The sequence below is a fragment of the Aquarana catesbeiana genome, linkage group LG02, assembly GCF_042186555.1.
Source record: "Aquarana catesbeiana isolate 2022-GZ linkage group LG02, ASM4218655v1, whole genome shotgun sequence".
Classification (NCBI taxonomy): domain Eukaryota; kingdom Metazoa; phylum Chordata; class Amphibia; order Anura; family Ranidae; genus Aquarana; species Aquarana catesbeiana.
In genome coordinates this window covers 502120374-502147724 of record NC_133325.1, presented here as the reverse complement: position 1 = coordinate 502147724, position 27351 = coordinate 502120374, and the positions used below count along the sequence as shown (strand labels likewise).

General features: G+C 43.6%; 2 protein-coding genes across 2 annotated transcripts in view; one reads left to right on the top strand and one right to left on the bottom strand.

Moving 5' to 3' along the window:
• The window catches only part of WDR77 (WD repeat domain 77), a 42183-nt gene extending 38584 nt beyond the window's left edge, over positions 1-3599 (bottom strand). The window contains exons 1-2 of the mRNA XM_073615748.1: positions 3396-3599; positions 1815-2000 (exon numbers count right to left, since the gene is read on the bottom strand). Of these exons, the coding sequence (XP_073471849.1) occupies positions 1815-2000; positions 3396-3480 (271 nt within the window). The 5' untranslated portion in view covers positions 3481-3599. The remainder of the gene's footprint in view (positions 1-1814; positions 2001-3395) is intronic.
• Positions 3600-3984: 385 nt separating this feature from the next.
• ATP5PB (ATP synthase peripheral stalk-membrane subunit b) overlaps positions 3985-27351 on the top strand; it is a 25157-nt gene continuing 1790 nt past the window's right edge. Inside the window, exons 1-6 of the mRNA XM_073615747.1 lie at positions 3985-4145; positions 8445-8481; positions 15970-16115; positions 18971-19134; positions 21357-21482; positions 27291-27351. The exon at positions 27291-27351 is cut by the window's right edge and continues 119 nt beyond it. Of these exons, the coding sequence (XP_073471848.1) occupies positions 4118-4145; positions 8445-8481; positions 15970-16115; positions 18971-19134; positions 21357-21482; positions 27291-27351 (562 nt within the window). The 5' untranslated portion in view covers positions 3985-4117. The remainder of the gene's footprint in view (positions 4146-8444; positions 8482-15969; positions 16116-18970; positions 19135-21356; positions 21483-27290) is intronic.

Sequence of the window (27351 nt, the reverse complement as noted above, 5' to 3'; positions counted from 1 at the left end):
TAAGGGGTTAATTTTTTTTTTTTAGTGTAGATCTGTGAAAGTAATATTTGAAGTAGCGATTATTTGCTCTTTTTGTACTATAAAGGGCTCATTTTAGTTTTTTTTTAACCCCATTATGTTACTGGCCGATTAATCGATTATGAAAATAGTAATCGATTAATTTCATAATCGATTAGTTGTCGATTAATCGATTAGTTGTTTCAGCTCTAGAATAACTCAACACTAAGTTCACTATATGGACCCCTTATGTATTTGTACATGTTGATCATATCCCCACCCCCAATCCCTTTATCTCCTCTTCTCAAGAGGGAATAGATTCAGTTCCTCTAAACTATCCTCATAGCTGAGCTCCTCCATGACGCTTATCAGTTTGGTTGACCTTCTCTGCACTTTCTCCAGTTCCCTGATATCCTTTTTGAGAACTGGTGCCCAAAACTGAACTGCATAATCCAGATGAGGTCTTACTAATGATTTGTACAGGGGCAAAATGATATCTCTCTCTCTGGAGACCATACCTCTCTTAATACAAGAAAGTATTTGGAAGCCGTAGCTTGGCATTGCATGTTATTATTGAGCTTATGATCTACCAAAACCCCCAGATCTTTCTCCACCATTGATTCCTGCAGTTGTACTCTCCCTAGTATGTATAATGCATGCATATTCTTAGTCTCTAAGTAGATCATTTTACATTTAACCTCATTTGCCACCAAGTTGCCCAATTAAACAGTGCAATAAGGTCGGCTTGTAAGTTGGAGACATCATGTAAGGTTGTAGTTGATTCATTCACAGGAAACGGTGAATGAATGATGCGGTCATGTGGGCGGAGCCCCGCAAGGCCGTGCTGCTTTTGAATTGTGACCTTAAAAATAAAAATTCCCTTTTGGGTGAAGCTCCACTTTACATCAAAGCAGCGTTCCACCCAAAAGTTGTACTTCTGCTTAATTGTTTCCTCCCCCCCTTCAGTGTCACATTTGGTACCATTGACGGGTCCCCTTCCCCACTCCCAGGAGACCAGGCTGCAGCCCGATCTCCCAGAAGTTCGGTCTCCTCCTCCGCTGCGCCAACCAGAAATCACAGCGCGCCTCGTGCATGCGCAGTAGGGAAACCGATGAGTGGCCTAAAGGCTTCACTGCCGGGTTCCCTTACCTGAAATGGCAGCAGCTGCATCTGACATTCGATCTGAAGACCGGCTGGGGTGCCAACATTGCGGGCTCCCTGGACAGGTAAGTGTTCATATAGTAAAAGTCAGCAGCTACAGTATTCGTTGCTGCTGATTTTTAATTTTTTTTCACCAAGGCAGAACACCACTTAAAAGTATAAAAGATTTGGTGAAAAACCTTTAATTGTACTACTTTTCCCCTGGGGGGTGTTACAGTAGTCCTGTAAGTATCATCTTAGAGCTGCAGTAACAGCTTCTCCCTTCTGTCCTTATCCTTTAATTATTTAGCAGTGGAAGAAATTTGTAGAGCTGCATAATAGGTGGAGATCAGCTTGGTGCTATCAGATTGTCACAACACCTTTTCTTGGCCCAGAAAAGCCAGACACATTGGAGAGAACAAACTGGGACTATACTGCAGTCCACCCTCTTCACCTCTACGATGGAGGAGATATAAGCCTGGTCAACCTGCTTGACATCATCAGTGGTAACATCAATAAAGAATTTAGCATTTTATTTTCTCATCAACCCTGTTAAAGACATAAAGGTGCTCCTAGAAGTAACTTTGAAGGTTTCCCATACTTTAGGTGGGGGTGGAGGTCACTTTGCATTTTCTTTTAACACAAACATAAATGACTGGCAGACAAAATCTCTATACCGCAATCTGAAGCTACGAGGATTGCTTTCTCCAGGACCCAGGCCACATCTACTACACCAGCCTCTGTCTGAACTCCAGCTGTACAAAGGCTCTCATTAGGGGCTCCCAGGGGATCCTTAAAAACCCAAATGGAACCTCCCCAAGTGCGACTGTTTAGGCTAGAAGCTGCCATCAGCAGTGCTCCATCTGAAAAAGAAGAAGAATATACACGTATTCAAATATAAAAACAAAAGAACATTTCACAAACTTGTGTGGTTATCTGCTGGGGCACATTATTTGCATAGGTTATATTCTGGAATAATAAAAAAAAAAAAACATAAAAAGGTAGGCCCTAAACACAAAGTTATTTTAGTGATATACAACCAAGTGTGTATTATATATAAACAAATGTCTGTAAATTGAATTGACAGTCCCCACATTATGTGGAATAAAGGGGCAGGGGGGCAAATTCCACCTGGATCGCTAGTAGTAGTATTGCGGAGGTCATACTTATGCCGTACCATATGAATGGAATAGTTTAGCTAGGACACAATCGTTTTGGTAAAGCTGGCCATACACTGTACAATCTCCTTTAGATTTACTAAAACTTTATAAAAAGGACAATTTCGGCTGCTCCTTGCACTATATACTTGACAGCAGACCCCATGGTGGCCATACACAGAATGATTTTTATACACCGTTGCTTTATCGATAGATTTACTATTCAATCAGAAGATGGAATGGTCAGATACCCCATACACTTATTGGTCTGTATTTTCCTACAATCACATCTTTCACCCAGACTAGTCTGAATAATTCTCACCTAGTTAGTTATTCAGGTTGAAAAAAAAGACAAAAGTCCATCTAGCTCAACCAAATTCTGGTGAAATCAACTAGTTTTGATCCAAATTGATGACACATTATCTGTCTTTTCAATGACGCACAGATCTGATTGTAATATCCGATTCTGTGAAGAACTGCTCAGATTGTTAAGTGTACGTCCATCAAAAAGCCCATCATACACGTTAAACTAATTGTACAATCTTCTTTAGATCTACCAACAAATATGTAGTGCAAGGGGGTGGATAGTTTAGGTAGAGCCTCTTATTACTTAGTTTTGGTCAATCCGAAGTTGATTACACAAAGATTGTATGATCAGATTGTAACATGTATGGTCACCCCAACAATGGGCGTACACAGTGTAGTAAAATTGGACAATCGGTGTCTGATTTCACAAGTCCATCAAATTGAACCACAGATGGCATGGCTGTGCAAAGAGCGCCAGATAGTGACGGCTTTCACAGACACAAGTCGATTAAAACAACTCACACAGGCTAAACCAATATGTTGTAGCTCCCTGGTGAACCCCTTATAATTGATCCACATATAAGGATTCTATTTTTCCCAGCTAGATCAAAACATCGCTATCCATGCCGTTCTCGTCTCACTCAATCGCTGTCCAATTTGACTGTTTTGTGAAATCAGACATTGATTTTGTTGAATGTGACTTTAGCAGGTTTATTGCACCTTGTATGGCCCCCATAATGGAATTGCATTGTTTTTTTTTTATGTGTGTATACATATATTGCAGGCACCCCTCACCTGTCCGGTACCTCACTGCTCCCAGGTGTTCCTCCATACAGGCAGGGGCTCTCATTGGACTCCCCCACGGCCTCTCACAACTCATTTCTACCGCACGTGTCACAAACTAGATTCCTTCCGTCTGCCACAGCTCGCCCCGCCTCTCCTCCCGTCAGCCACAGCTCGCCCCGCCTCTCCTCCCGTCTGCCACAGCTCGCCCCGCCTCTCCTCCCGTCAGCCACAGCTCGCCCCGCATCGCCTCCGACCCCGCCCTCAAAGGAAGTGTCCACACCGCCATATTTAATATGGGAAAAGCACAAGCTGAGGCTTTTAGAATACACGACTTAGCTGACCCGGTATAAATGAGTATGGGCACAAGCATTCTGATAATACGTATTACACGGGTAAACGTTTTAAATAAACCAGGCGTTTTCCCTACCATTTATCACAAGAGCAAGTCACTGACACGGACTGCAACCTGAATACTTTTATCTGAATAGCTATTTGTAGTGGAATCATTTGTATGGGCTTATAATGGCTACGTCAATTAGTGCTAAAAGACGTGTGCTGAGCGTCGCCCATAATTGTCATGGCTGCCGGGTAACCTTGCCGCCTCCTGACGTGCGAGTGGGCGTGGCCTTCGCCATCTTGGTTTTTGGGGACTTGTCAGGGACACGGAGGGCAGCGGTGTGGCTGGAGGCGGCTTCGTATCTCGCTTGTGTTCCTGAGTGGAGAGTTCCATCATGCTGTCCAGGGCGGCTCTGGTATCGGGTGCGTCTTCTCTTCTATAGGGGGAGGGGGAGATGAGGGGTTTTAGTGAAGGACATGACCTTCCACCATGGATCTCCTGGTCACTTACCTGTACAGGTCATGGTGGCTGGCCTGTCGGCATGCTCTCTATTTCTCTGTCATTGCTAGCAATTCTGCTTACCCTGATTGAAATAGCATTCTATTTTAGTGTTCCTGCAGAGAGCAATGTGATGACGTTAGATCAGGGGGATGCAAACTTTTTAACCAAAAGGGTTAATTTAGTGTCCTTCAGGCTTTAGGGGGTGGAAGGAGGTCAGCGGAGGAAACATGACCTAGTGCCCGTGGTCAGCGGAGGAAACATGACCTAGTGCCCGTGGTCAGCGGAGGAAACATGACCTAGTGCCCGTGGTCAGCGGAGGAAACATGACCTAGTGCCCGTGGTCAGCGGAGGAAACATGACCTAGTGCCCGTGGTCAGCGGAGGAAACATGACCTAGTGCCCGTGGTCAGCGGAGGAAACATGACCTAGTGCCCGTGGTCAGCATGGAAACATGACCTAGTGCCCGTGGTCAGCATGGAAACATGACCTAGTGCCCGTGGTCAGCATGGAAACATGACCTAGTGCCCGTGGTCAGCATGGAAACATGACCTAGTGCCCGTGGTCAGCGGGAGGAAACATGACCTAGTGCCCGTGGTCAGCGGGAGGAAACATGACCTAGTGCCCGTGGTCAGCGGGAGGGAAACATGACCTAGTGCCCGTGGTCAGCGGGAGGGAAACATGACCTAGTGCCCGTGGTCAGCGGGAGGGAAACATGACCTAGTGCCCGTGGTCAGCGGGAGGGAAAAATGACCTAGTGCCCGTGGTCAGCGGGAGGGAAAAATGACCTAGTGCCCGTGGTCAGCGGGAGGGAAAAATGACCTAGTGCCCGTGGTCAGCGGGAGGGAAAAATGACCTAGTGCCCGTGGTCAGCGGGAGGGAAAAATGACCTAGTGCCCGTGGTCAGCGGGAGGGAAAAATGACCTAGTGCCCGTGGTCAGCGGGAGGGAAAAATGACCTAGTGCCCGTGGTCAGCGGGAGGGAAAAATGACCTAGTGCCCGTGGTCAGCGGGAGGGAAAAATGACCTAGTGCCCGTGATCAGCAGGAGGAAGAATTGGGCCCTGTAATGCCTATTATTTAGGGTTGTACCAATACCAGTTTTTTTTTTTTTTTTTTTTTTTTTTTTTTGTTTTGTTTTGTTACCATCAAATAGGAGTACTGATGCTTTTGGTCAAGTACTCGCCGATACTTTGCAGTGCGATTTGACCTCATACAAAATGAATGGGTTCAAATCTCACTGCAGAGAGTCATATGCAATCTGAACAGGAATGCGGTGCGATTCCTGTCCGAATGACAAACCTAGCTCATACAGGAGTGGTGCTGAAAACCGCAAAGACTGTCAATTTTTGAAAAAAAAAAAAAAAATCATTTTTTACTTTTTGCTATAATACATATCCAAATAAAATTTAAAAAATCAAAAACAAATTTTATTCATCAGTTTAGGCCAATATATATTGTGCTACTTATTTTTATGAAAAAAAAATCGCAATAGGCGTATATAGATTGTAGACGCGATAACTTTTGTGCAAGCCAAACTATGGGATAGAGTTAGGGACTTTTATTTTTTACTTTTTTTTTTTTTATTGTTTTTACTAGTACAGGAAGTCCCCGAGTTACGAACACAATAGGGACTGTAGGTTTGTTCGTAAGTCGAAGTTGTTCATAAGTCGCAACACTGCATTAGTAAGTGTAATGTCCGCCTGTGCATGGATGTGGGATGTTCCGGGCACTTGTTATGTTATCTGGGGCTCTTCTGGCCATGCAGTACATGTAGTACTGCAGTATGGGATGTGTTTGGAGGTATCCAGGACCAGCATGCATCACAAGGGGCCGGCATTTGAGGCCGTTCGTAATTGGGAGTCGTTCGTAACTCGGGGACTGACTGAAATGGCGGCGATCTGCGTTTATTTTTTTTCAGGAGTGCAACATTGCAGCAGACAAATCTGACTCCAAATTATGCTCTTTGGGGACCAGTGACATTATTTCGTTGATCAGTGCTATAAAAATGCACTGATCAATGTATAAATGACACTGGCAGGGAAGGGGTTAACACTAGGGGGCGATCAAAGGGTTAACTATGTTCCCTAGGTGTGTTCTAACTGTAGGGGGATGGGCTACCAGGGACATGACAGAGATCACTGTTCCTGATCACTGGGAACAGTAGATTTGTCATGTCCCCTGTCAGAACGGGTATCTGCCTTGTTTACATAGGCAGATCTCCATTCTGCCTCTGTATACCGTGATCGCGGGTTGCCCGGCGGACATCGAGTATATCACACACATGGGCCAACGTACCCCTTCGGCGATTCACGCTATCCAGACACCTTGCTGCAGTATAACTGTTCCCTATTTTGTAGACGCTATATCTAACCAATTAATATACGCTTATTGCAATTTTTCTTTTTACCAAAAATATGTAGAATACATATTGGCCTAAACCTACTTATTATTGTAAAAAATATTGGCTTTTTTTTTTAAAAAGTTGTCTTTTTTTGTTTATAGCGCAAAAAATAATAACCGCAGAGGTGATCAAACACCACCAAAAGAAAGCTCTATTTGTGGGGAAAAAAATTACATAAATTTTGTTTGGGTGCAACCTCACGCACAATTGTCAGTTAAAACGACGCTGTGCCGTTTTGCAAAAAATGGCCTTGTCATTAAGAGGGCAAATCTTCCGGTCCTTAAGTGGTTAAAGTGATTGTAAATGTTGGATTTTTTTTTTTTAACCACTTCAGCCCTGAAAGGATTTAACCCCCAAAATGACCAGGCCATTTTTTGCGTTACGGCACTGCGTCTCTTTAACTGACAATTGCACGTGTTGTGTGATGTTGTACCCAAACAAAAACTTATGTCATTTTTTTTCCCTCACAAATAAAGCTTTCTTTTGGTGGTATTTGATCACTTCTGCGGTTTTCATTTTTGCGCTATAAACAAAAAGACTAACAATTTTGAGGGAAAAAAACAGTATTTGTTTACTTTCTGCTAAAATATATATTCATCAGTTTAGGCTAATATGTATTCTGCTGCATATTGTTGGTAAAAAAAATTGCAAAAAGCGTATATTGATTGGTTTGCATAAAAGTTATAGCGTCTACAAAATAGGGGAAAGATTTAAGGACTTTTTATTTATTTATTTATTTATTTTTTGTTTTTACTAGTAATGGCGGGGATTAGCTTTTTTTTTTTTTTTTTTTTTTTTTTTTTTTTTTTTTTTTTTTTTTTTTGTGGGATTGCGGCGGACAATTCTGACACTAAGTAACACTTTTTGGTGACCAGTGACACCAATACAGTGATCAGTGCTAAAAAAAATGCACTGATCCCTGTATAAATGACACTGGCAGGGGGGTGGGTTAAGTGTTCCCTGGGAGGTGTTTCTAACTGTCAGGGGGACGGATTGACTGGGAGTACAGAGAGATCACTGTTCTGATCTCCCCCTCTCCCCCTCTTCTGTCAGAACGGGGACCTGCCCTATTTACATGCGACGGCTGCGTGCCCGCAGTACCACATGTACAGGCATGCCAGTTTGCGTAGCCAAACCGCCTTGCCGCAGTATATATGCTGAAGGCGGCTGGCAAGTGGTTAAACAACAAATGTTATACTTGCCTGCTCTATGTAATGGTTTTGCACAGAGCAGCCCTGATTCTACTTCTGGGGTCCCCTGCCGGTACGCCTGGCTCCTCCTGCCCTCAGAGTGCCCCTATAGAAAGCCGCAATGTATAGTATAGAGTGCCCCCATAGCAAGGTAAAAAGATGTCTGCCTTTAGAATCACTCACTTACTTCTCCTGCCCAGGAGAAGAAAGTGAGAACATGCTCCTCACACATTCACTTTCACAAGTTGTCGGGCACTTACTGCCATGTATGGGTGGTGTACTGAGCTATATGTGTGCTGCATTGTATTTTCTGAAATGTAAAAAAATAATGCATTCTGTATGCAGGCCAACTAATCAGCTGACCAACTAATCGATTTATGAAAATAGTTGACAAATGTTTTCATAATTGATTCTGCCGATTAATTGTTTGAGCCCTATCTGAGTTTTTTTGTGTACGCTCCTCATAAGGAATTATATTTTCCAAACTTGATGTTTACCATTAAAAAGATGAATACCTTTTTTTGCTATGGACTATTGCATGGTGTTCTCTGCCTTATTTATTAAGCATAGATGGAAAATTGACTTCATCAGTGAAGTGTGTTCTCATAATTGTTTGTTTTTTTGATTTACAGCCTATAGTGTGAAGAAATCTGCACCTGCTGTAGTTGGGTAAGTAACTTCTTATTCTCATCTGTTAGATTCTGTTTCCTGTGAATGGACGGAAGATGCTTCCCCCTTTTTTTTTTTTTTCCTGGTGGTGAAGGTATGCTGTGTTAGGTGCTCTCCTGTCCTGCCTTTTACTTCTTTAAAAGGCTTTGTTTTCTGTCCCCCACTTTACCTCTGATGGGCAGGAATTTTCAGCAGGCTCTGCACTTTATGAGCTTGTATGAGCCCTATTCTGGGCAGTGCCTCTGCTCCCTTGAGTGCTGTGCTGATGATTTTGGGGGTACCTCCCATGTACCTTGCAATCATCGGGGGGGTTTTGTATTGGACTGGCAGCTCTAGGCACTACTTTGTGATTGGCAGAGCTTCTGCACAAGTACTTCAGCCTTGATTATCAGGAACATTTAGTGTACATACTTTTCCTTCAGGTGGTTTCATGGAGCCTGTATATTAAACCGGCATTCTGTTCATTGGCACGGCTATCTTTCTTCTTTTATTGTGGGCATCTTAGTTGTTTCTTTGAGGGGCCTTTCTTGTTTTGTTTCCAAGACTAAAGCCTGAAGCTCCCTCGCTCCAAAAAAAAGGTGTGCTTCTTGCAATGCTAAATTGGTTAGCAAAATAGTAAAATAGCTTAGATAAGCTGTTTCAAGAAGTGTCTGCTGTGGCTTATAGGGCTCTCCATGCTCCATTGCCTTCTTTCTGCCAATTCTATCCAAAAAATCTTTAGTTTTCCCTTCATCATATATGTCCATGTATCAGAATTCTTTACTTTTTCTTCATTTGTTTTCCCCTTCTATAGCATATAAAGCCTCTGGTGTGGGGCATCAAGGCTCACAGTTGCATCCGTTTTCCCATGTCCTCTTGTAATCATGTTACATAGTCAGGTTGAAAACAGACACAAGTTTATCTAGCTCAACCAAGTGTGTGGCACTGAGGAACTCTTTTTTTTTTTTTTTTTTTTTTTTTTTTTTTTTTTTTTTTGGGAAGGTTGCTATGGTCTCTTGGACCAATAAAGAAGGTTTAAGATATAAACACTGCTCCTTCACCGCTCCGAAGATGCTGCTAGCAGGACTTTTTTTACCGTCCTGCCAGCGCATCGCTCCAGTGTGAAAGCCCTCGGGGCTTTCACACTGAAATGCAAGCAGCGGCACTTTCGGGTCGGTTTGCAGGCGCTATTATTAGCGCAATAGCGCCTGCAAATCGCCCCAGTGTGAAAGGGCTCTAAAGTGGAACTTTAGTCAGAAAATGAATTCCTGCCAGATCGCATAAGCTGGACCCTTCTGCAGGTATAGCTATGTAAAACATTAAAAACAAGTGTCTATACTGTTTTAAATCCAGTAATACACTGTCTCACCCTGCTCTGCCCATGCTCACTTACTCTCAATTTTTAGGCACTGCAGAGTTTGCAGACCCATCTGCTTGACAGCCTTAAAGCAGAATTAAACCCTCCTATCCTTTACAGCAAAGGAAGCCGCTTTTGCCATTGAGCTGCACATGTGAACATTTCTAATACCAGCCATTTGATGGTTTGACAGTTTGGTTGAGGACACAATGCAATGTGACAGCAATCCCGACATTCCAAGGATGTCACTGTATTTTAAAACCGTTAAATCGATGGGTTTGTTCCACTTTATGATTTACTGCTTGGGCTTCAGCAAAATGGTAGCCTCTGCAAAGAAGGAACAGCAGCAATGCTGGAGGCAATTTACAGCACACACTAATTTTGGTAGCATAATTATTAATGTGGAATCTATGTTCCTGTTAAAGAACATATTTTTCTCGAATCGTCTTCCAGGGCAGCATCTGAGAGATAGGCTCCTCCTCCCTGAAACAGGAAACACATTAGTCCACCATTATAAATTTCACAGTCTTACCTGCGTGCCTCAGTTGTTTGTGTTTCCTCTGGACCCACAGGAGCTGCAAAAGAAACGTTTGTTATTTTACTTCAGTCTCTGTGCTAGTTGCAGGAGACTCCATGCCAGCATCCCATCTAGCCCAGCGGGCCTTGGGAGGGCGAGCAGGGGCAGCATATTTGAGCAGTATTGCTCTGCCTGAGATTTTACCCCTACAGAGGGGTCTGCAATCATCCCCCCAAGCTGCAATAATGCACTGACATTTCCCCCATGCCGCTGCTCAAGGGACCTGCTGCAGTTTTTTCACCAGGGAACTCCATGTGCAAACTCTGGCAACATACTCCCAGACATGAAGAGCGTACAGTGGTGTGGGTGCATGGATGCCTTACCCCCTGATTACAGCCGCTGCCGCGCCGGACCGGTAGGTGCCTCACGGCTTATTTTTTGTTCCTCTCCTACCCCCATGATGTCCACACCCGCCGCCCACTTGATTGATGTTTTTTTTGCCGCGATCGGCGTCCTCCACACACCGCAAAACAAGCCTCTCCTCATGGAGGCTTGGTGGGGTGTACCAAGATGGCGCTTCCGGGTTAGCGGCCATTTTCCTGGAGCCTGCTTCCAGGGATGCAGAATGGGCTACGGTTACATCACTTCCAGGAGCGGGAATTTAAAAAAAAAAAAAAGGATTTTTAATAATAGCAAATATATCAGCATACTGCAGCAGAGTCCCCCTCCCTATTGGGACCAGAAGGGAGTATACAAATTGCAGCGGCATGTGCAGGTATATCCACCAACCTGCATGGGGTCAGCTGGGGGCGGGGCCGGAGCTTAAGCAGGAAGCAGTTAAAAAGGCCCCTCTAAGCAGAGGATCCTGGTGGCTGACCATGTCTGACGCTTCTCCACCCTGCCGATCCTGCAAGCCAGGACAGCTCCAAGGTAAGCCAGAATACTCAAGTCACCTCTGTCTTAACCTTACTGTAAAACTGCCTACTTACAGGCAGCCTTTACCCGCCTACCTCATGGGGACCATTTTTGTGCTTGATTTCAGGCAAACACCCCTAAGGAAAGGGAAGGCAACAAAACATGTGCTTTGTGCAGCCACCGGTTTTCCCCAGAATGGGGGAAAAAAAAAAAAAACCCCTATATCAAAAATGTGTAGACAAAATGGCGGCCAAAGAATCGCAAGGGTATCTGAAAGATCTGCTCAGCTCTTTCAAGAAAGAAATACAGAGCACCATGGCGCCTCTACGCTCAGCTATTAAAAAGTTAGAAGCGCCATCAAGCGTCAGTAAGACCAACACCCCATCTACCACCGGATATGCGTTCCTTCAGGTGACAGGGAACAGACAGAACAAGAGGATTCGGATGAATCCGAATCGGAGAATGAACTTTGCTCTGACTCCGACGAGGAAGATGCGGTTTCAGAGGGCAACATTATTTCTATCAGGGGATACGAATAGCCTTCTAAAAGCCATAGCGGACACACTAGGTATTAAAGAACATAAATCCGCAGAACTTACAATACATGACAAGATGTATAAAGAGCTACAACCCAGAAAGCCTAGTACATTCCCTGTACACCAAACTCATAAAGATATCTCTAAAAAAAGAGTGCAAAGACCCAGAGAAGAAACTCTCTTCATGCCAGCCACAGTCAAACGCAGACCCGTTTGCAGAGACGGACACCAAAACCTGGGCTAAATGCCCCAAAGTGGATGGTTCTCTGGCAAAAGTCACAAATAAATCTGACTTGGCCTTTGACGACGCCGGTACCTTAAGTGACCCCATGGAAATTCCACCTGCACAGCCCGGACTTTATCAATCTGGCTAACCCAGCTTCAAGAACTTCTGGAGAGTGACACACCTAGGGAGGGCAGCACAGTGGTGTAGTGGGTAGCACTCTCACCTAGCAGTAAAAAGGGTCGCTGGTTCATATCCCAACCACAACACTACCTGCCTGGAGTTTGCATGTTCTCCCTGTGCCTGCGTGGGTTTCCTCCAGGTACTCCGGTTTCCTCCCACACTCCAAAGACATGACATCCTTCCACGGGAGACATTTATGGCGACCTATAGGATGCCTACCTACATGTCCCCATAAAGGAGGGTCATCCAAAAATTCCTGAGGTTCGCAGTACAAGGGCCAGCAACTACACCGCACCCTCAATACACAGCTCTCCTTTTCGGCATCTCCTCTGCACCAAAAATCTTCTCACAGATAATGGCAGAAGCGTTAAAAAGTCTAAGACAACTAGGTATTGGCATAATACCATATTTAGACGATTTACTGTTCTTTGCGGACTCAGCAGAGGCCCTAGAAAGCAACCTGTGCACAAGTATGTCCTATCTGCAAAACCGGGGATTGATAATAAATGCAGAAAAATCACAGATGACCCCAAGCCAGTGAGTGGTATATTTGGGCTATATACACTGGACTCCAGACTAACGAAAACCTTCCTAATGGAAGAAAAGAACGAAAAAAATCACACAGGCAGTAACCTTCCTAATAAGGACTAACCCCATAACATTCAGACAAGATATGACTGTACTAGGACTGATGACGTCTTCTATTCCAGCTATCACCTGGACACAGATTCACATGAGACCTCTACAGAACTACGTTCTGTCCCAGTGGGATGGCAGCCACTCATCCCTAGACAGGTCCTTTCCTGTTCCAACCACAGTCAAACTAACACTACAATGGTGGCTCAATCTACTTTGATACATCGAAGGACACAAATGGACCCAATCCAAGCCAATCGGGATCACCACCGATGCCAGTGCCCTAAGCTGGGGGGCACACTTAGAGGGCCTCTGCTCACAGGGAAAATTGACCTCCAAATGTTCCCAAGCCTCCTCAAGCATGAGAGAGCTAAAAGCCGTGGGGGAAGCATTAAAAGCGTTCAAACCAGCAATACAGGGGAGAAACGTAAAGTTACAATCGGACAACGTCACGACTGTGGTATACCTAAACAGGCAAGGTGGGACAAAGTCCGGAAGCTTGATGAAGCTGACGGAGAAAATCCTACTATGGGCAGAATCAAAGTCAATATCAGGTATCTATCTGAAAGGAACAGACAATACACTGACAGACTTCCTGAGCCGGAAGACCATAAAACAGACAGAGTGGTCTCTGAACCAAGCGACCTTCGCACAAGTCACTCAAAAGTGGGGAGTACCCGAGGTAGATCTATACGCCTCCAAAGCGATTGCAAAATCACCAACATTCTTCTCTCTGGACCCCATAAATGGCAACAGCGGGTATGGCAACTATGCTATGCATTCCCTCCAACTGCCATAATACCAAGGGTGATTCAAAAAATAAAGGCAGAGAGAGATCAATGGTGATACTAATAGCACCGCACTGGCCACAAAGGGCATGGTTCAGCCACTTGAAAAACCTCAGCATCCAGCCTCAGCTGACACTGACGGACCAGCCAGATCTCCTATCGCAGGACCCAGTCAACCACCCGAACCACAGAATCCTGAAGCTTTCGGCCTGGGTACTGAAGGGGTGAGACTTCAGAACAAAGGATTGTCAGACAATGGGATTGATACCATCCTAAACAGCAGGAAGCCCGGAACTAGGGCGATCTACGAGGAAGTGGGGGAAAAAAGTTTGTCTCCTGGTACAGAAACAAACCATATTCCAAAAGAGGCATAATCCCAACAATCCTGGATTTTCTACAAGATGGAGCAGACAAAAATATTCCCCCAAGTACGCTGAAAGTACATGTTGCAGCACTCCCTCCCTAGTCATAGACACAAGACTAGCAGAGGACCCGCTGATAAAGCGATTCCTGATGTCACTCAAAAGAGCTAGACCAGCCAAAATGAATAGAACTCCAACTTGGGACATGCCCACAGTACTTAGAGGATTTCTTTCCCCTCCATTTGTACCGATGGAAGATAGCTCAGACAAAACCTCACCTTTAAAGACTGTACTTTTTGTGGCCCTAGTATCAGCCAGAAGAGTGAGCGAAATCCAAGCACTGTCTATAATGGAACCATACTGCCTAATACATTTAGACAAAATAATTCTCTCTCCAGACCTGGCCTTTCTGCCCAAGGTCCCCTCAACATTCCATAGAACCCAAAATATCATCATACCTTTGCTTCCAAAAACTATGGCTAGCGAAAAGAGACACACTCACAACAAACGCGATGTAGGAAACCTACTTCGAAAGAACGAAGGATTGGTGAAGAACGACCTCCCTTTTTTGTCCTTTTATGCAGGAGTCAACAAAGGGAAACAGGCTTCCAAGAATACGATAAGCAGATGGATAAGAATGGCCATACAGACCACCTTTGACGCACAAAGCCTCACTCCGCCAAGCGGGATCAGAGCACACACAACCAGAGCCAGGGCTACCTCGGTCGCAGAGAAAGCAGGGGCAAGATCTGCAGGGCAGCGACATGGTCGAGCTTCAGTACCTTCGCAAGGCACTACCGCATAGACCAGCTGTCTGACCAAGACCAGGCACTTGGTCGCAAGGTGCTCCAGTTTCTATCCCCACCCTAGTAAGTATTGCTTGATACATCCTCTCAGATGCTGCCCTGGAAGACCATTCGAGAAAATAGAGTTAGGTACCTGGTAACTCTTTTTCTAAGAAGTCTTCCAGGGCAGCACTAGTTCCCACCCTTGAAAAGACAAATACCAGGTACAACGGGGGAGCTTTTAAGATTTACTGAGATTTCCTTCGGTGCTTTAATACAACTGAGGCACGCAGGTAAGACTATGAAATTTATAATGGTGGACTAATGTGTTTCCTGTTTCAGGGAGGAGGAGCCTATCTCTCAGATGCTGCCCTGGAAGACTTCTTAGAAAAAGAGTTACCAGGTACCTAACTCTATTTTTTTTTTTTTCAAGTTGTTATAAGTAAAGTTCAGCCTTAATTTGTATGCAGTTGAGGCTCACCCTTGACAACCCACCTGAAAGGGAGCCTGAGCATTAGTGGACAACATTCAGATTCCTGAATCTGGAATCGCTGCAGCCCTGATAAAAAGATGTGCCTCTCGGGAAATAAAATCTTTGCTTCCCATTCTGGCATGAAGGTGTGGGAATTTTTCTAAGAACACAAGACTTTGAGTAGACTCTCCAGCCCATCCTTAAGAATTTGGACTTTTCCTCCTCCCCGTCTATGGTTAGAATTTTTTTTTTTCCCTCTTGGAGAATGGAGTAGAATCCTGCAGAAAGCAGGCATGTTGTCCTATTGTGGAACATTGTCTTTATCTGCTCTCTAGATAATGTTACTGGTAAGATGACATTGGGGTTGATTTACGAAAGGCAAATCCACTTTGCGCTACAAGTGCACTTGAAAGTGCAGTCTCTGTAGATCTGAGGGGGACATGCAAGGAAAATATAAAACAGCATTTTAGCTTACACTTGATTGGATGATAAAATCAGCAATGCTTCCCCTCATTTCAGATCTTCCCCCTCAGATCTACAGCGACTGCACTTCCAAGTGTACTTTTGTTGTTTCTTGCTCAGGTATGCGGTGTCAGTCTCTAAAGTGCTGTCCTGGGAGACTTGCAAATCTCTTTAGAAACTAATAATTTTATCAAAATCGTTTTAGGTTTGCAGTAAGGAATGTGCTCCTAGTCATACCTTTTATCTAACATTTATATATTTTTTCTTTTTTAGGATCTTGAATTCATGCCAGTCTCTTCACACAGGGAAGCCTTCTTTGGCTCCAGTTCCTCCTTTACCAGAGCATCCTGGGAAAGTCCGCCATGGGCTTATTCCTGAAGAATTCTTTCAGTTCCTGTATCCAAAGACAGGAGTCACAGGTCAGGATTTTGGCTGTTTTATTTATTTTCTGCAAAGCTTTTAATGCATTTATTTTTGTGTGCAGCCGCATGCTGGCACAGTAACACTACAGCACATATAATGAAGATACGGTGAAAACTATTACATTGGCATAGACCCTTTTTAGGAGTCTTATTTTTTACATAAAGTTTTCCCTTGGGTATCCCTCAATTTTTTATTTTTTTTATTTTGCTTTATGCTTTTAAACTATTTCCCCCTAATGTATGTAAACCCAAGACCAAATAATGACAGTATTGTAGCTTATCTGTGCTTAGGTGTGGTGGTTGCATTAGTTTTGTTTTTTTGGTTTTTTTTTTTTGGTTTTTTTTTCCCCCTTTTTATTTTAACCTGGTAATCCTGCCAATAACACATTTCCTGTCCTAGAGTTACAGCCAAACTGAGCAGCTTGTCACACTAGGACAGGGATCATGTTAGGACTAAATAACTCCTTCCTCTCTTCTGCATAGTAGGCATTTTGTAGGCCACAGAGCTATCAGGGAACAAAGCTAGCTGATAACAGTCCAGAGGCAGAAAGTTATCGGCTCACAAGATTTCTGGCTATATGAACCTGCTACTTTTTTTTGCACTTGTCAAACAGATATAATGAAACAATTTTGTTTGGATATATAATGGACCAAAAGCGAGCAAATAAGAGAAAATTGTTAGAATTTGCATACACTTTTTAAAAAAAGGTGTGTGTGTGTGTGTGTGTGTGTGTGTGTGTGTGTGTGTGTGTGTTTATGTTGTTTCTGGGTAAACCTTGGAGAGTTTTATGAACTCGCTAGTTTATTAAAACTCTCCGAGATCCCCAACTTCCCTTCAGCATTGACATGTTTTTAGGTGGTATATAATTGATGTGCACATGCCCAGAGAATTTTAGAAATCTTGGGTGCGATGAATGTTTTTGGTGTCCTCTCAAAACTAAACAATCTGTTTTCGCTGGACTTCTCCTGAAGCAAAATTCTGTATGTACAGCATCTCAAAAGTGAGTACACCCCTCACATGTTTGTCAATATTTTATTCTATCTTTTCATGTGACAACACTGAAGAAATGACACTTTGCTACAATGTAAAGTAGTGAGTGTACAGCTTGTATAACAGTGTAAATTTGCTGACAGCTCACCTCAGCTCAACCTTGTTCCACTCAGAACAGGCCTCGCCATGGTCGACCAAAGAAGTTGAGTGCACACGCCATATCCAGAGGTTGTCTTTTGGAAATAGACATATGAGTGCTGCCTGCATTGCTGCAGAGGTTGAAGGGGTGGGGGGGGGTTAGCCTGTCAGTGCTCAGACCATATGCCGCACACTGCATCAAATTGGTCTGCATGGCTATCATCCTAGAAGGAAGCCTCTTCTAAAGATGATGCACAAGAAAGCCCGCAAACAGTTTGCTGCAGACTAAGGACATGGATTACTGGAACCATTTCCTGTGGTCTGGTGAGAACAAGATAAACTTCTTTGGTTCAGATGGTGTCAAGCATGTGTGGCGGCAACCAGGTGAGGAGTACAAAGACAAGTGTGTCTTACCTACAGTCAAGCATGGTGGTGGGAGTGTCATGGTCTGGGGCTGCATTAATGCTACTGGCACTGGGGAGCTACAGTTCATTGAGGGAACCATGAATGCCAACATGTACTGTGACATACTGAAGCAGAGCATGAACCCCTCCCTTTAGAGACTGGGCAGTATTTCAACATAACGACCCCAAACACACCTCCAAGACGACCACTACCTTGCTAAAGAAGCTGAGGGTAAAGGTGATGGACTGGCCAAGCATGTCTCAACCTAAACCCTATTGAGCTTCTGTGGGGCATCCTCAAACAGAAGGTGGAGGAGCGCAAGGTCTCTAACATCCACCAGCTCTGTGATGTCCTCATGGAGGAGTGGAAGAGGACTCCAGTGGCAACCTGTGAAGCTCTGGTGAACTCCATGTCCAAGAGGGTTAAGGCAGCGCTGGAAAATAATGGTGGCCACACAAACTATTGACACTTTGGGCCCAATTTGGACAATTTCACTTCGGGGTGTACTCACTTTTGTTGCCAGTGGTTTAGACATTAAAGCGGGGGTTCGCCCACACCGCCAAAAAAAAAAAAAAAAATTAAAAGCCAGCAGCTACAAATACTGCAGCTGCTGACTTTTAATACATGGCCACTTACCTGTCCCAGGGTCCAGCGATGTCGGCAGGGGACGCCGAGAACCCACTCGGTTCTCGGCAGCTGCCGCCGCCATCCTAGGTGAGGGAATCAGGAAGTGAAGCGTTGCGGCTTCACTTCCCAGTTCCCTACTGCGCATGCGCAAGTCGCGCTGCGCGTCCCAAGTGGTCCCCGTTCTCTCCTGGGAGCTGTGTGTTCCCAGGAGACAGCGCGGTGGGGACGGGAAGAGGCGTAGACTCCCATGGGAGTCTATGCCGGAAGTGGGTGCAAATACCTGTCTTAGACAGGTATCTGCACCCCCCTCCCCCCTGAAAGGTGCCAAATGTGACACCGGAGGGGGGAAGGGTTCCGAAAAGCGGAAGTTCCATTTTTGTGTGGAACTCCGCTTTAATGACTGTGTGTTGAGTTCTTTTGAGGGGACAGCAAATTTACACTGTTATACAATCTGCACACTCACTACTTTACATTGTAGCAAAGTGTCATTTCTTCAGTGTTGTAACATGAAAACAAAAGATGTAATAAAATATTTACAAAAGTGTACCCACTTTTATTTATTATTATTATTATTATTATTCAGGATTTATATAGCGCCAACAGTTTACGCAGCGCTTTACAATATATCATCTCACTTTTGTAAGATACTGTATCTTTATATTCTGACACAGGATTTTATGTCTTTTTATAGGTCCCTACATGTTTGGAACGGGTCTTCTTGTTTACCTCTTGTCTAAAGAAATATATGTAATTAATCATGAAACCATTTCCATGGTTTCCTTTGGACTTGTTACTGTGTATGGTATCAAGAAGTATGGACATAAATTAGCAGAGTTTATAGACCGGATTAATGAAGTAAGTGAGCTGCTTTGTTTTGCTTTTTTCTTTACTTTTTGTGTGTCTGTGTTTTTATGATAACCTTGAAAATGATGAAATCAGTCTTGGGCCCCTTGCACATGGGCATCATAATTTACTGATGTTTATTGAAGAACCTGTTGACTGTCCCTGAATTAAAAAAAAAAAAAAAAAAAAAAAAAAAACTGTTTAAAGACCTGAGTAATGTTGAGAATGGGTGCGTAAGCACATAGACGAGTAAAATTTTGTCTTCATTGCTAGTGTTGTAATATACTCATACCCGCGTAAACATCCTTTTATAGATGAGTAAACATGCGTGTGTGAAAAAATTACTGCACTCAAATGTAAAATTTTCTATTTTTATTTTACTGCTCTGTACTCATTGCTGTATTACTGATCTTTACTCAGCTGTGTGCATTGCTCTATAGAAAACAATCCATCTTATTTCAAATCTGTAAAAAAAAAAAAAAAAAAAAACATGTTTTTTACTCCCATGCGCAAGTGGCCTTAATATTTTTATTACTGCTACCCCCTAGAAATTTTCACGTGCTTTGAGTAAAAGTACATTTATTCACGCTTATGTGACTTGTCATGTGACTTTGCACATCAAAGTCACATGACAAGTACCCCCATGTTTTCCAATAATAACCATTCATGTATGTTTTGACTTAGTCACAATGACTTCAAAGTAGCTCATGCACTACTTTTGGTCCAACTTTCATTCAACTTGAGGGCCATAGATTTCAATGTTAATCCTCAAAAGTTACATGAAAGTCGTACCCGAAAGTTTTACATGCAACAGTGGGTCTGACTTTGCAGAGGACAACAAGTCACACCTAAGTTGCACCCATCCAAAGTTGCACGATTTTGGAGTCGTACAAGTGTGAATGGAGCCTACAGCAGGCCATACACAGTGCACATTTTCTTTCCTGCAACCACGTGTTTCAGAAAAGAAATTCCCCCATAAACACAGACCGTGCTGACGGGAATCCCTCCTGCCAAGCCATTGTATTCTCCTGGTGGGGGAAGCCGCCCCCACTGGGAGAAGACAGTAATTATTGCTAGCAGATACAGCAGCTGGTAGCAATAATCACAAGTAAAATCCAGTGTGTACCCAAGTTGATCGCTTTTTTTTTTTTTTTTTTTTTTTTGGTACATTCAGCCTTCCCATACATTGTTCAAAACTCGTCTGGTTCCTGCTGAACTGGCTGAGATTCGAGCTGTCTATGGCCGACTTTACACACAGAAAATATGGGATCTGCGATTTCTGCCATCATCTACTATTGCTATTTGCCTGACTGTCTTTGACTTTAATATTTTGATTCATTGATCTGGAGTAAGCATGTAGCGACAACAGTTGCTATGAAGTCAGTACTGCTAACCTGCCATACTTATTCTTGGCGAGTGAATCCATATTATAGACACTGGATCAGCATGACAGCCCATCAACTTGCATTCTAAGGAGGCAATGTTTTATAATCACAACGTCCCTATTTCTTGTGGTCTTCCTTTTCAAGCAAAATCCTTACATTTATTGAAGGACAGTATATATTTATTTTCTTTGCCTACAGTCTGTTAAGTTTGTCAGGAGGATTATAATATTTCTTTTTGTCTAAAAATAAGCTAAGGACTTTGATGACAAGGAGAAACATTTGTTGCTGGATGAGTAACCTAAAAAATATGTCCCGCTTATGAGGATATTTTGTGAAATGCACACTAACTTTGCTACACTGTGGCAGTTTTGTAGGCTGCTGTGGTGTTTAAGAATGAAGTGTCATTTAAGACTTCATAGGAGTTTATTCAGGGCATGAAATTATTCATGCAACTTTGGACATCAAAGTCGCATGTGATATTGTTCCCCATGTTTCCAATAATAACCATTCATATATGTGCAACTTAAAGTTCCAGCAACTGCAAAGTAGTTCATGCATTACATTGGTCCGACTTTCATGCAACTTGAGGGCCATACACTTCAATGTTAACCCTCAAAGGTTGCTTAAAAGTCATACCTGAATGTTACACAACGCAACAGTGGTCCATTATAACTGGTTAAAGTTGCATTCCAAAGTCGGCGCAACTTTGGAGTCGTACAAGTGTGAATGGAGCATTATAGGTGTTTGGCGAGGTAATTTTATCTCCACATTGTTCAGATAAGGTGTATAGTTTTATGCTGCTTCCCCTTTATTTATATATTTAAAAAAAAAAAAATTTGACTCTTCCAGGAGAAAATTGCTAAGGCTCAGGCTGTGAAAGACACTGCAATCAAAGAACTGGCAGCTGCAGTTGAGGCAGAAAAGAAAGAACAGTGGAGAGTTGAAGGCCGGCATTACCTTTTTGATGCTAAAAGGGTAAGTTTTCAGAAGTAATCTTGCTTATCGCATACAGAGAAGCCAGGCAGTAAAAGTGTGATTTTTGTAAATGTACAGGTTCACGATTTAGATTGGGGAACATAGGATTTAGAGACATTGGAGTTATACCTGCGCCTATAGGAGCAATTGCATACTGGCAAACAAAAAAGATTTCCCAGTCTGGTGTCTCTTGTGTCTCCTGCTCATAGGATGCCTTAGTTTGTAGAAAAGTGCTATTAAGTGTAAGACCATGAACACAGAGGCTTGGTACCTGTGCCTCTCAATGAACTCGAATAAACTAGTTTTACAATAAGTTCAAAATCCTGTTTTTTCTCTCCAGCTTTTTGTACTTTGTAAGATATATCAGATTCTTAACATACCAGTATAGAGCTACTCTACCTTTGTCCTATTGGAAAGAAAATACATTCCTCTCTCCTCCATTGAGGGACACAGAGTTCCTGAACAACTGAGTTATACTGCCACATACATATAACCCCTGACAAGATCAGTATGCTTCTAGTCCTAGGAGGGTGGAAAACTTTCTCAGCATTGCCCTCAGGGCCTAAAGTGGAAATAAACTCTCCCACTCAACATTGGTTACTTTAACTTCTTATGCCACTAGCATTCGTAAATAAATATTCAATCATTTAAACTTTTATTTTTTCACATTTCTTCAGTTACTTCCTGGTTTCCAGGCCAAAACTTTTACTCTATTAATTTTTGCCTAGGTTTGGAAACAGTTTAAACATCCCCGGAGTCTTCAGAAGGGGAGGCTAAGCACACTTCTGCCCCTGTGCCTGAGCTAAGGGCAAATGGATTCCAGGAAGCAAATGCTACATGAATCCTCTGACTTTACTCAAGATGGCTGAGGGCAGAAATGCTAGAGGGGGTGTTTTTCAAAGTGATCTCTCAGCAAAATAAAGCATGAAGACATGGATCGATGGATGAGTTTACTTTACATATTAAAATTGAATCTACAGTATCTGGTTATGGGTAGGATAAGACTTATATTTTGCACCACATCCCAAAATTTGAATAGAGAAATATATGTGAACCGGGACTTTTGGAGTGCTCGGTCAAAACACAGCGTTTAAAAATTAACAATTCTTCTTTATTAAGTTTGTTAAAAGCTTATTAAAACCAATAACCATATTTTGTTTTGTTCAGCAGTATATAACTGGATTAAAATGTTTCATCCTACAACAAGGTGTTACATTCTCAACATGTTTCGCCAAATTTGTGTCTTCAAGAGTTATTGTAGCAAAGTAACACCAATTATTAAGCTATAATACTTGCACAAGCAGTGAACAGGACCATCTGTTTACAATACTGGATTTTAGAGCCCATTAACTGCTTGCCAACCAGTCGCTGTCGTTATATGGCGGCAGGTCGGCTCTCCTGCGCAAATTGCCATAGCTGTACAGCAGCTCGCACAGGCGCGATAGCAGGTGGGTTGCGGGAGCGTGCCCGCGGGTCGGGCGGATTCTATGTCTGCCGGCGACCCATGATCTTGGTATACAGAAGCAGAATGAGGATCTGCCTTTGGAAACAAGGCAATTTTCCCATTCTGATAGGAGACATGACAGAGATCTGCTGTTCACTGATTGGGAATAGTGATCTCTGTCATGTCCCTGCCAGCCCATCCCCCCTACAGTTAGAACACGCTGAGGGAACACATTTAACCCCTTGATCGCCCCCTGCTGTTAACCCCTTCACTGCCAGTGTCATTTTTACATTGATCAGTGCATTTTATAGCACTGATCAATGTAACAGTGTCACTGGTCCCCAAAAAGTGTCATTTGGGGTCAGATTTGTCCGCTGCAGTGTTGCAGCCCCGCTAAAAATCCCAGATTGCCGCCATTACCAGTAAAAAAAAAAAAATAAAAAAAGTCTCTAAATTTATCCCATAGTTTGTAGACGCTATTAGTTTTGCAAACCAATCATTATATGCCTATTGCGCATATCTCTATCTATCGGCCTAAGCTGATGAATACTTTTTTTTTTTTTTTTTTTTTTGTCGCTCTTTGTTTATAGGGCAAAAAATAAAAACCTCAGAGGTGATCAAATACCACCAAAAGAAAGCTCTATTTGAGGGGAAAAAAGTACGTCAATTTTGTTTGGGTGCAACGTTGCACGACCGCGCAATTGTCAGTTAAAACAACGCATTGCCGTTTCGCAAAAAATGGCCTGGTCGTTAAGGGGGCAAATCCTTCCAGGGCTGAAGTGCTTAAAGTGGTGTTCCACCCTAAAAAAAAAAAAAAAATCCATGACTGTGCCTAAAAAATAAAAAATAAAAAAAACATTTGGAATTTTTTTTTTTTACTTACCTCTAAATGCCTGTTGCTAGGGGGTCCCTCGTAGTCTGCCTCTTCCAGTGCCTTGGCTGGTGACATCACTTCCCCCTCGGCACAGAAGGGACTCGGCCCTGCTCCCTCCCTCCCTCCTGTCAATCATCTGGGGCCCATTACAGGTCCCAGGTGACTGAGCGGCCAATCGCGGCGCCGCTCGCGCATGTGCAGTGGGTGCCAGGCTGTGAAGCCACAGCCCGGCGCCACTGAATGGAGGGGGAGACGAGCGGGGCTTCGATTCCCCCGCATCGCTGGACCCTGGGACATGTAAGTGTCCAATAAAAAGTCAGCAGCTGCAGTATTTGTAGCTGCTGACTTTTTTAATTTTTTTTTTTTTTTTTTTTTTTTCATGGGCCCTCCTCTTTAAGCTGAATGACAGATGTGTGTCCCACAGGTGGCCATAGAAGAGACAAAAGGTCCCAGATAAAACTCATGTGTATATTAAACCACTGGAGGGCGCCAACACACCTTGCCACTGTTGGTTGATATTTTTTTTTTTTTTTTTTTAATGCTTTATTAACCTCCCTGGCGGTATGATTATTTCAGATGTTTGCATCTCAAAGCAGTACAATTATTAGAAATTTGGCGTTTTATATTGTAGGCCTGTAATTCTTAGCAATAACACACTTAGATCTGTCCACCAAGAGTCTAGTAGACATCCCGGGTATGATGAAGTTTGAAACACAAAATCATAAATTAAAATATAATATAAATTAAAAAAAATAATATAATAATAATAAAATAAATTTCCCCATGATTCACTATCGCTCAATTCTGCAAGTGTTCTAATTTACTATTGCTGTTTTCTAGCTGCTCTAAAGCCACTTTTGACGTAAGGGACACTTTTTGGTTGCTATGGACAATCTCAAGTTTCCAGGCAGAAAGAACAGTATATATAATATAAAACTGCATGCAGGGCATGACCTAAAGCATTGGGGACAAAAGGGATGTGAAATGATTTCCTACAGTACTGTATGTGTTATGATTTTTACATTTTTTTTTTTTTTTTTTTTATTTGCTGCCAGGCTCCGCCCCCGTGTGTTGCAACGCTCGCAGGGAACGGAGCCTGGCACAGAGAGGTTTCGGGCGGAGGACAGAGCCCGCAGACACTGCGGGGGGACATCGCAGGATCCTGGGGATAAGGTAAGTAACCTGCACCATGATCCTGAGATGTAATCCCGAGTGTGGCTCGGGGTTACCGCTAATGGGGCTGAAATTTAACCTCGAGCCGCACTCGGGAATACCGTCAGGGAGGCTACAGGTATACAGGAGGACATGACATACCATAGTGAATGAAATCCATCGATTTTTAATAATATGATGGGCCCGGCCGCAACCACGAGGACTGTCATCCATACTTACCTTTTTATATTATGACATCAACCAACAGAGGCATGTTGAGTTGGCACCCTCCGGGGGTTTTACCACTTGCCAACCACCTGCCGTCATTATACTGCGGCAGGTCGGCACATTCCATGGATCGCTATTATTGTACATCAGCTCCTTTTAACAGCTATAGCAGGCGTGTGCCTCTGCACGGCGGGGGACACGATGCGCGTGGCTGGCGGCCGCGATGTCTGCTGGTAGCAGTGTTGCCAATCCCCTGAAGTTAAATTTACTGGCAGGACCCCAAAATTTACAGACACCACCAATTTCCCCCTGGCAAAAATCATGGAATTTAGTGACCGAGACACTTTTTTTTGCAGCGTCAGAAAAAAAAAAGTACCTACAATGCCTGTTTTCAGTGCTAAACAGTGCAAATATAAATATTTAAACTATAAACATGTAGCTAGTGTTATTAGCAATGTGTTTAAAATGTTACACAAAAGTCGAAAACCATATTTCTCCATTTACATGGTACAGGACGGGGTCAGAGGCTGTGCGGACATGGTACAGGACTGGGTCAGAGGCTGTGCGGACATGGTACAGGACTGGGTCAGAGGCTGTGCGGACATGGTACAGGACTGGGTCAGAGGCTGTGCGGACATGGTACAGGACGGGGTCAGAGGCTGTGCGGACATGGTACAGGACGGGGTCAGAGGCTGTGCGGACATGGTACAGGACGGGGTCAGAGGCTGTGCGGACATGGCACAGGACGGGGTCAGAGGCTGTGCGGACATGGCACAGGACGGGGTCAGAGGCTGTGCGGACATGGCACAGGACGGGGTCAGAGGCTGTGCGGACATGGCACAGGACGGGGTCAGAGGCTGTGCGGACATGGCACAGGACGGGGTCAGAGGCTGTGCGGACATGGCACAGGACGGGGTCTGTCTGTGGATGGCTCTGCTCCTGCTCAGTTGCTCTGTCTATCTGTCCTCCCTCCTCCTGCACACTTGGCTCAGTATAGGTAGGTCAGCACAATACACATTTGAGGTCTGACTGACCTGGATGGATGGTCAGTCAGTCAGTGCTCTGTTCCGGAATCCTAACCAGGCACAGGCATCATCCACCTCCCCGGACCCCTGCTGTGGTGGGGCGCCGCCGAGAACGAGCGCCGGCCATGGGAAAAATGGCGCCAGGCGGTGACGTTACATCACTGCGCATGTGCCCGGCCGAGCGTGTAGGAGTTATCCCGAGCCCGGCAGGCTTCGGAACGGCGAATGCACAGTTGCGCTGTCGGGCTGCAGCCATCTTTTTTGCGGCCACCGCTGGGGAAACTTACGGGCTGCCCGTAAATTAACGGGCGGTTGGCAACACTGGTTGGTAGAGCTGTACAATTCTGACCAAAATGAGAATCACGATTTTTTTTTTGCTTAGAATTAAGATCACGATTCTTGTGGCGTAACATCTTTCACATTGTACAAAAAAAATAAAAATTAGGTAACTTTACTGTGTGGTGTGTTTTTTAAAGTATTCCCCCCCCAAAAAAAAGCATTTGAAAGACTGCTGCGCAAATACAGTGTGACATAAAATATTGCATCAGCTGCTATTTTATTCTCTAGGGTCTCTGCTAAATAAAAAAAAATATGTAATGTTTGGGGTTTCTAAGTATTTATTTTTTTAGCAAAAAATAATGATTTATCTTGAAACAACAAATGTCAGAAAAGGGTTTAGTGTTTGTGGTTAAACTTCCCTCATTTACACACAAGTGTATTCCTTTGATCTAAAAGGACAAACTGTCCACACTCTCTCTCCAACACTCCGATGATTGCCCAGGATTGATGTTGTGTAGTTTTGGAGGAACATAATGCCACCTAGTTAACCGTTTTATAATTCATTTCTTTTATCCTCACATCTATTGAGATGGAGTATACATAATGTATAATTTTACACTTTTAGGGCTGCTGAGATAGGTTTATTTAGTTTGTGCTCCCATCAAAAATCCTTTGTCCCTCAATGGACTCCATGGAAAGAATTGTACTGTGTCAATCCAGGAAAAGAAATGGAGCTTCTGTGTCAACTAATTGTTCGTTTCTTTTTTGTTTTTTTTGTTTTTTCTCAACTCCTCTGAAACCCACAGAACAATGTGGCAATGATTTTGGAAACAAACTACAAGGAGAGACTATTGAATGTCTACAATG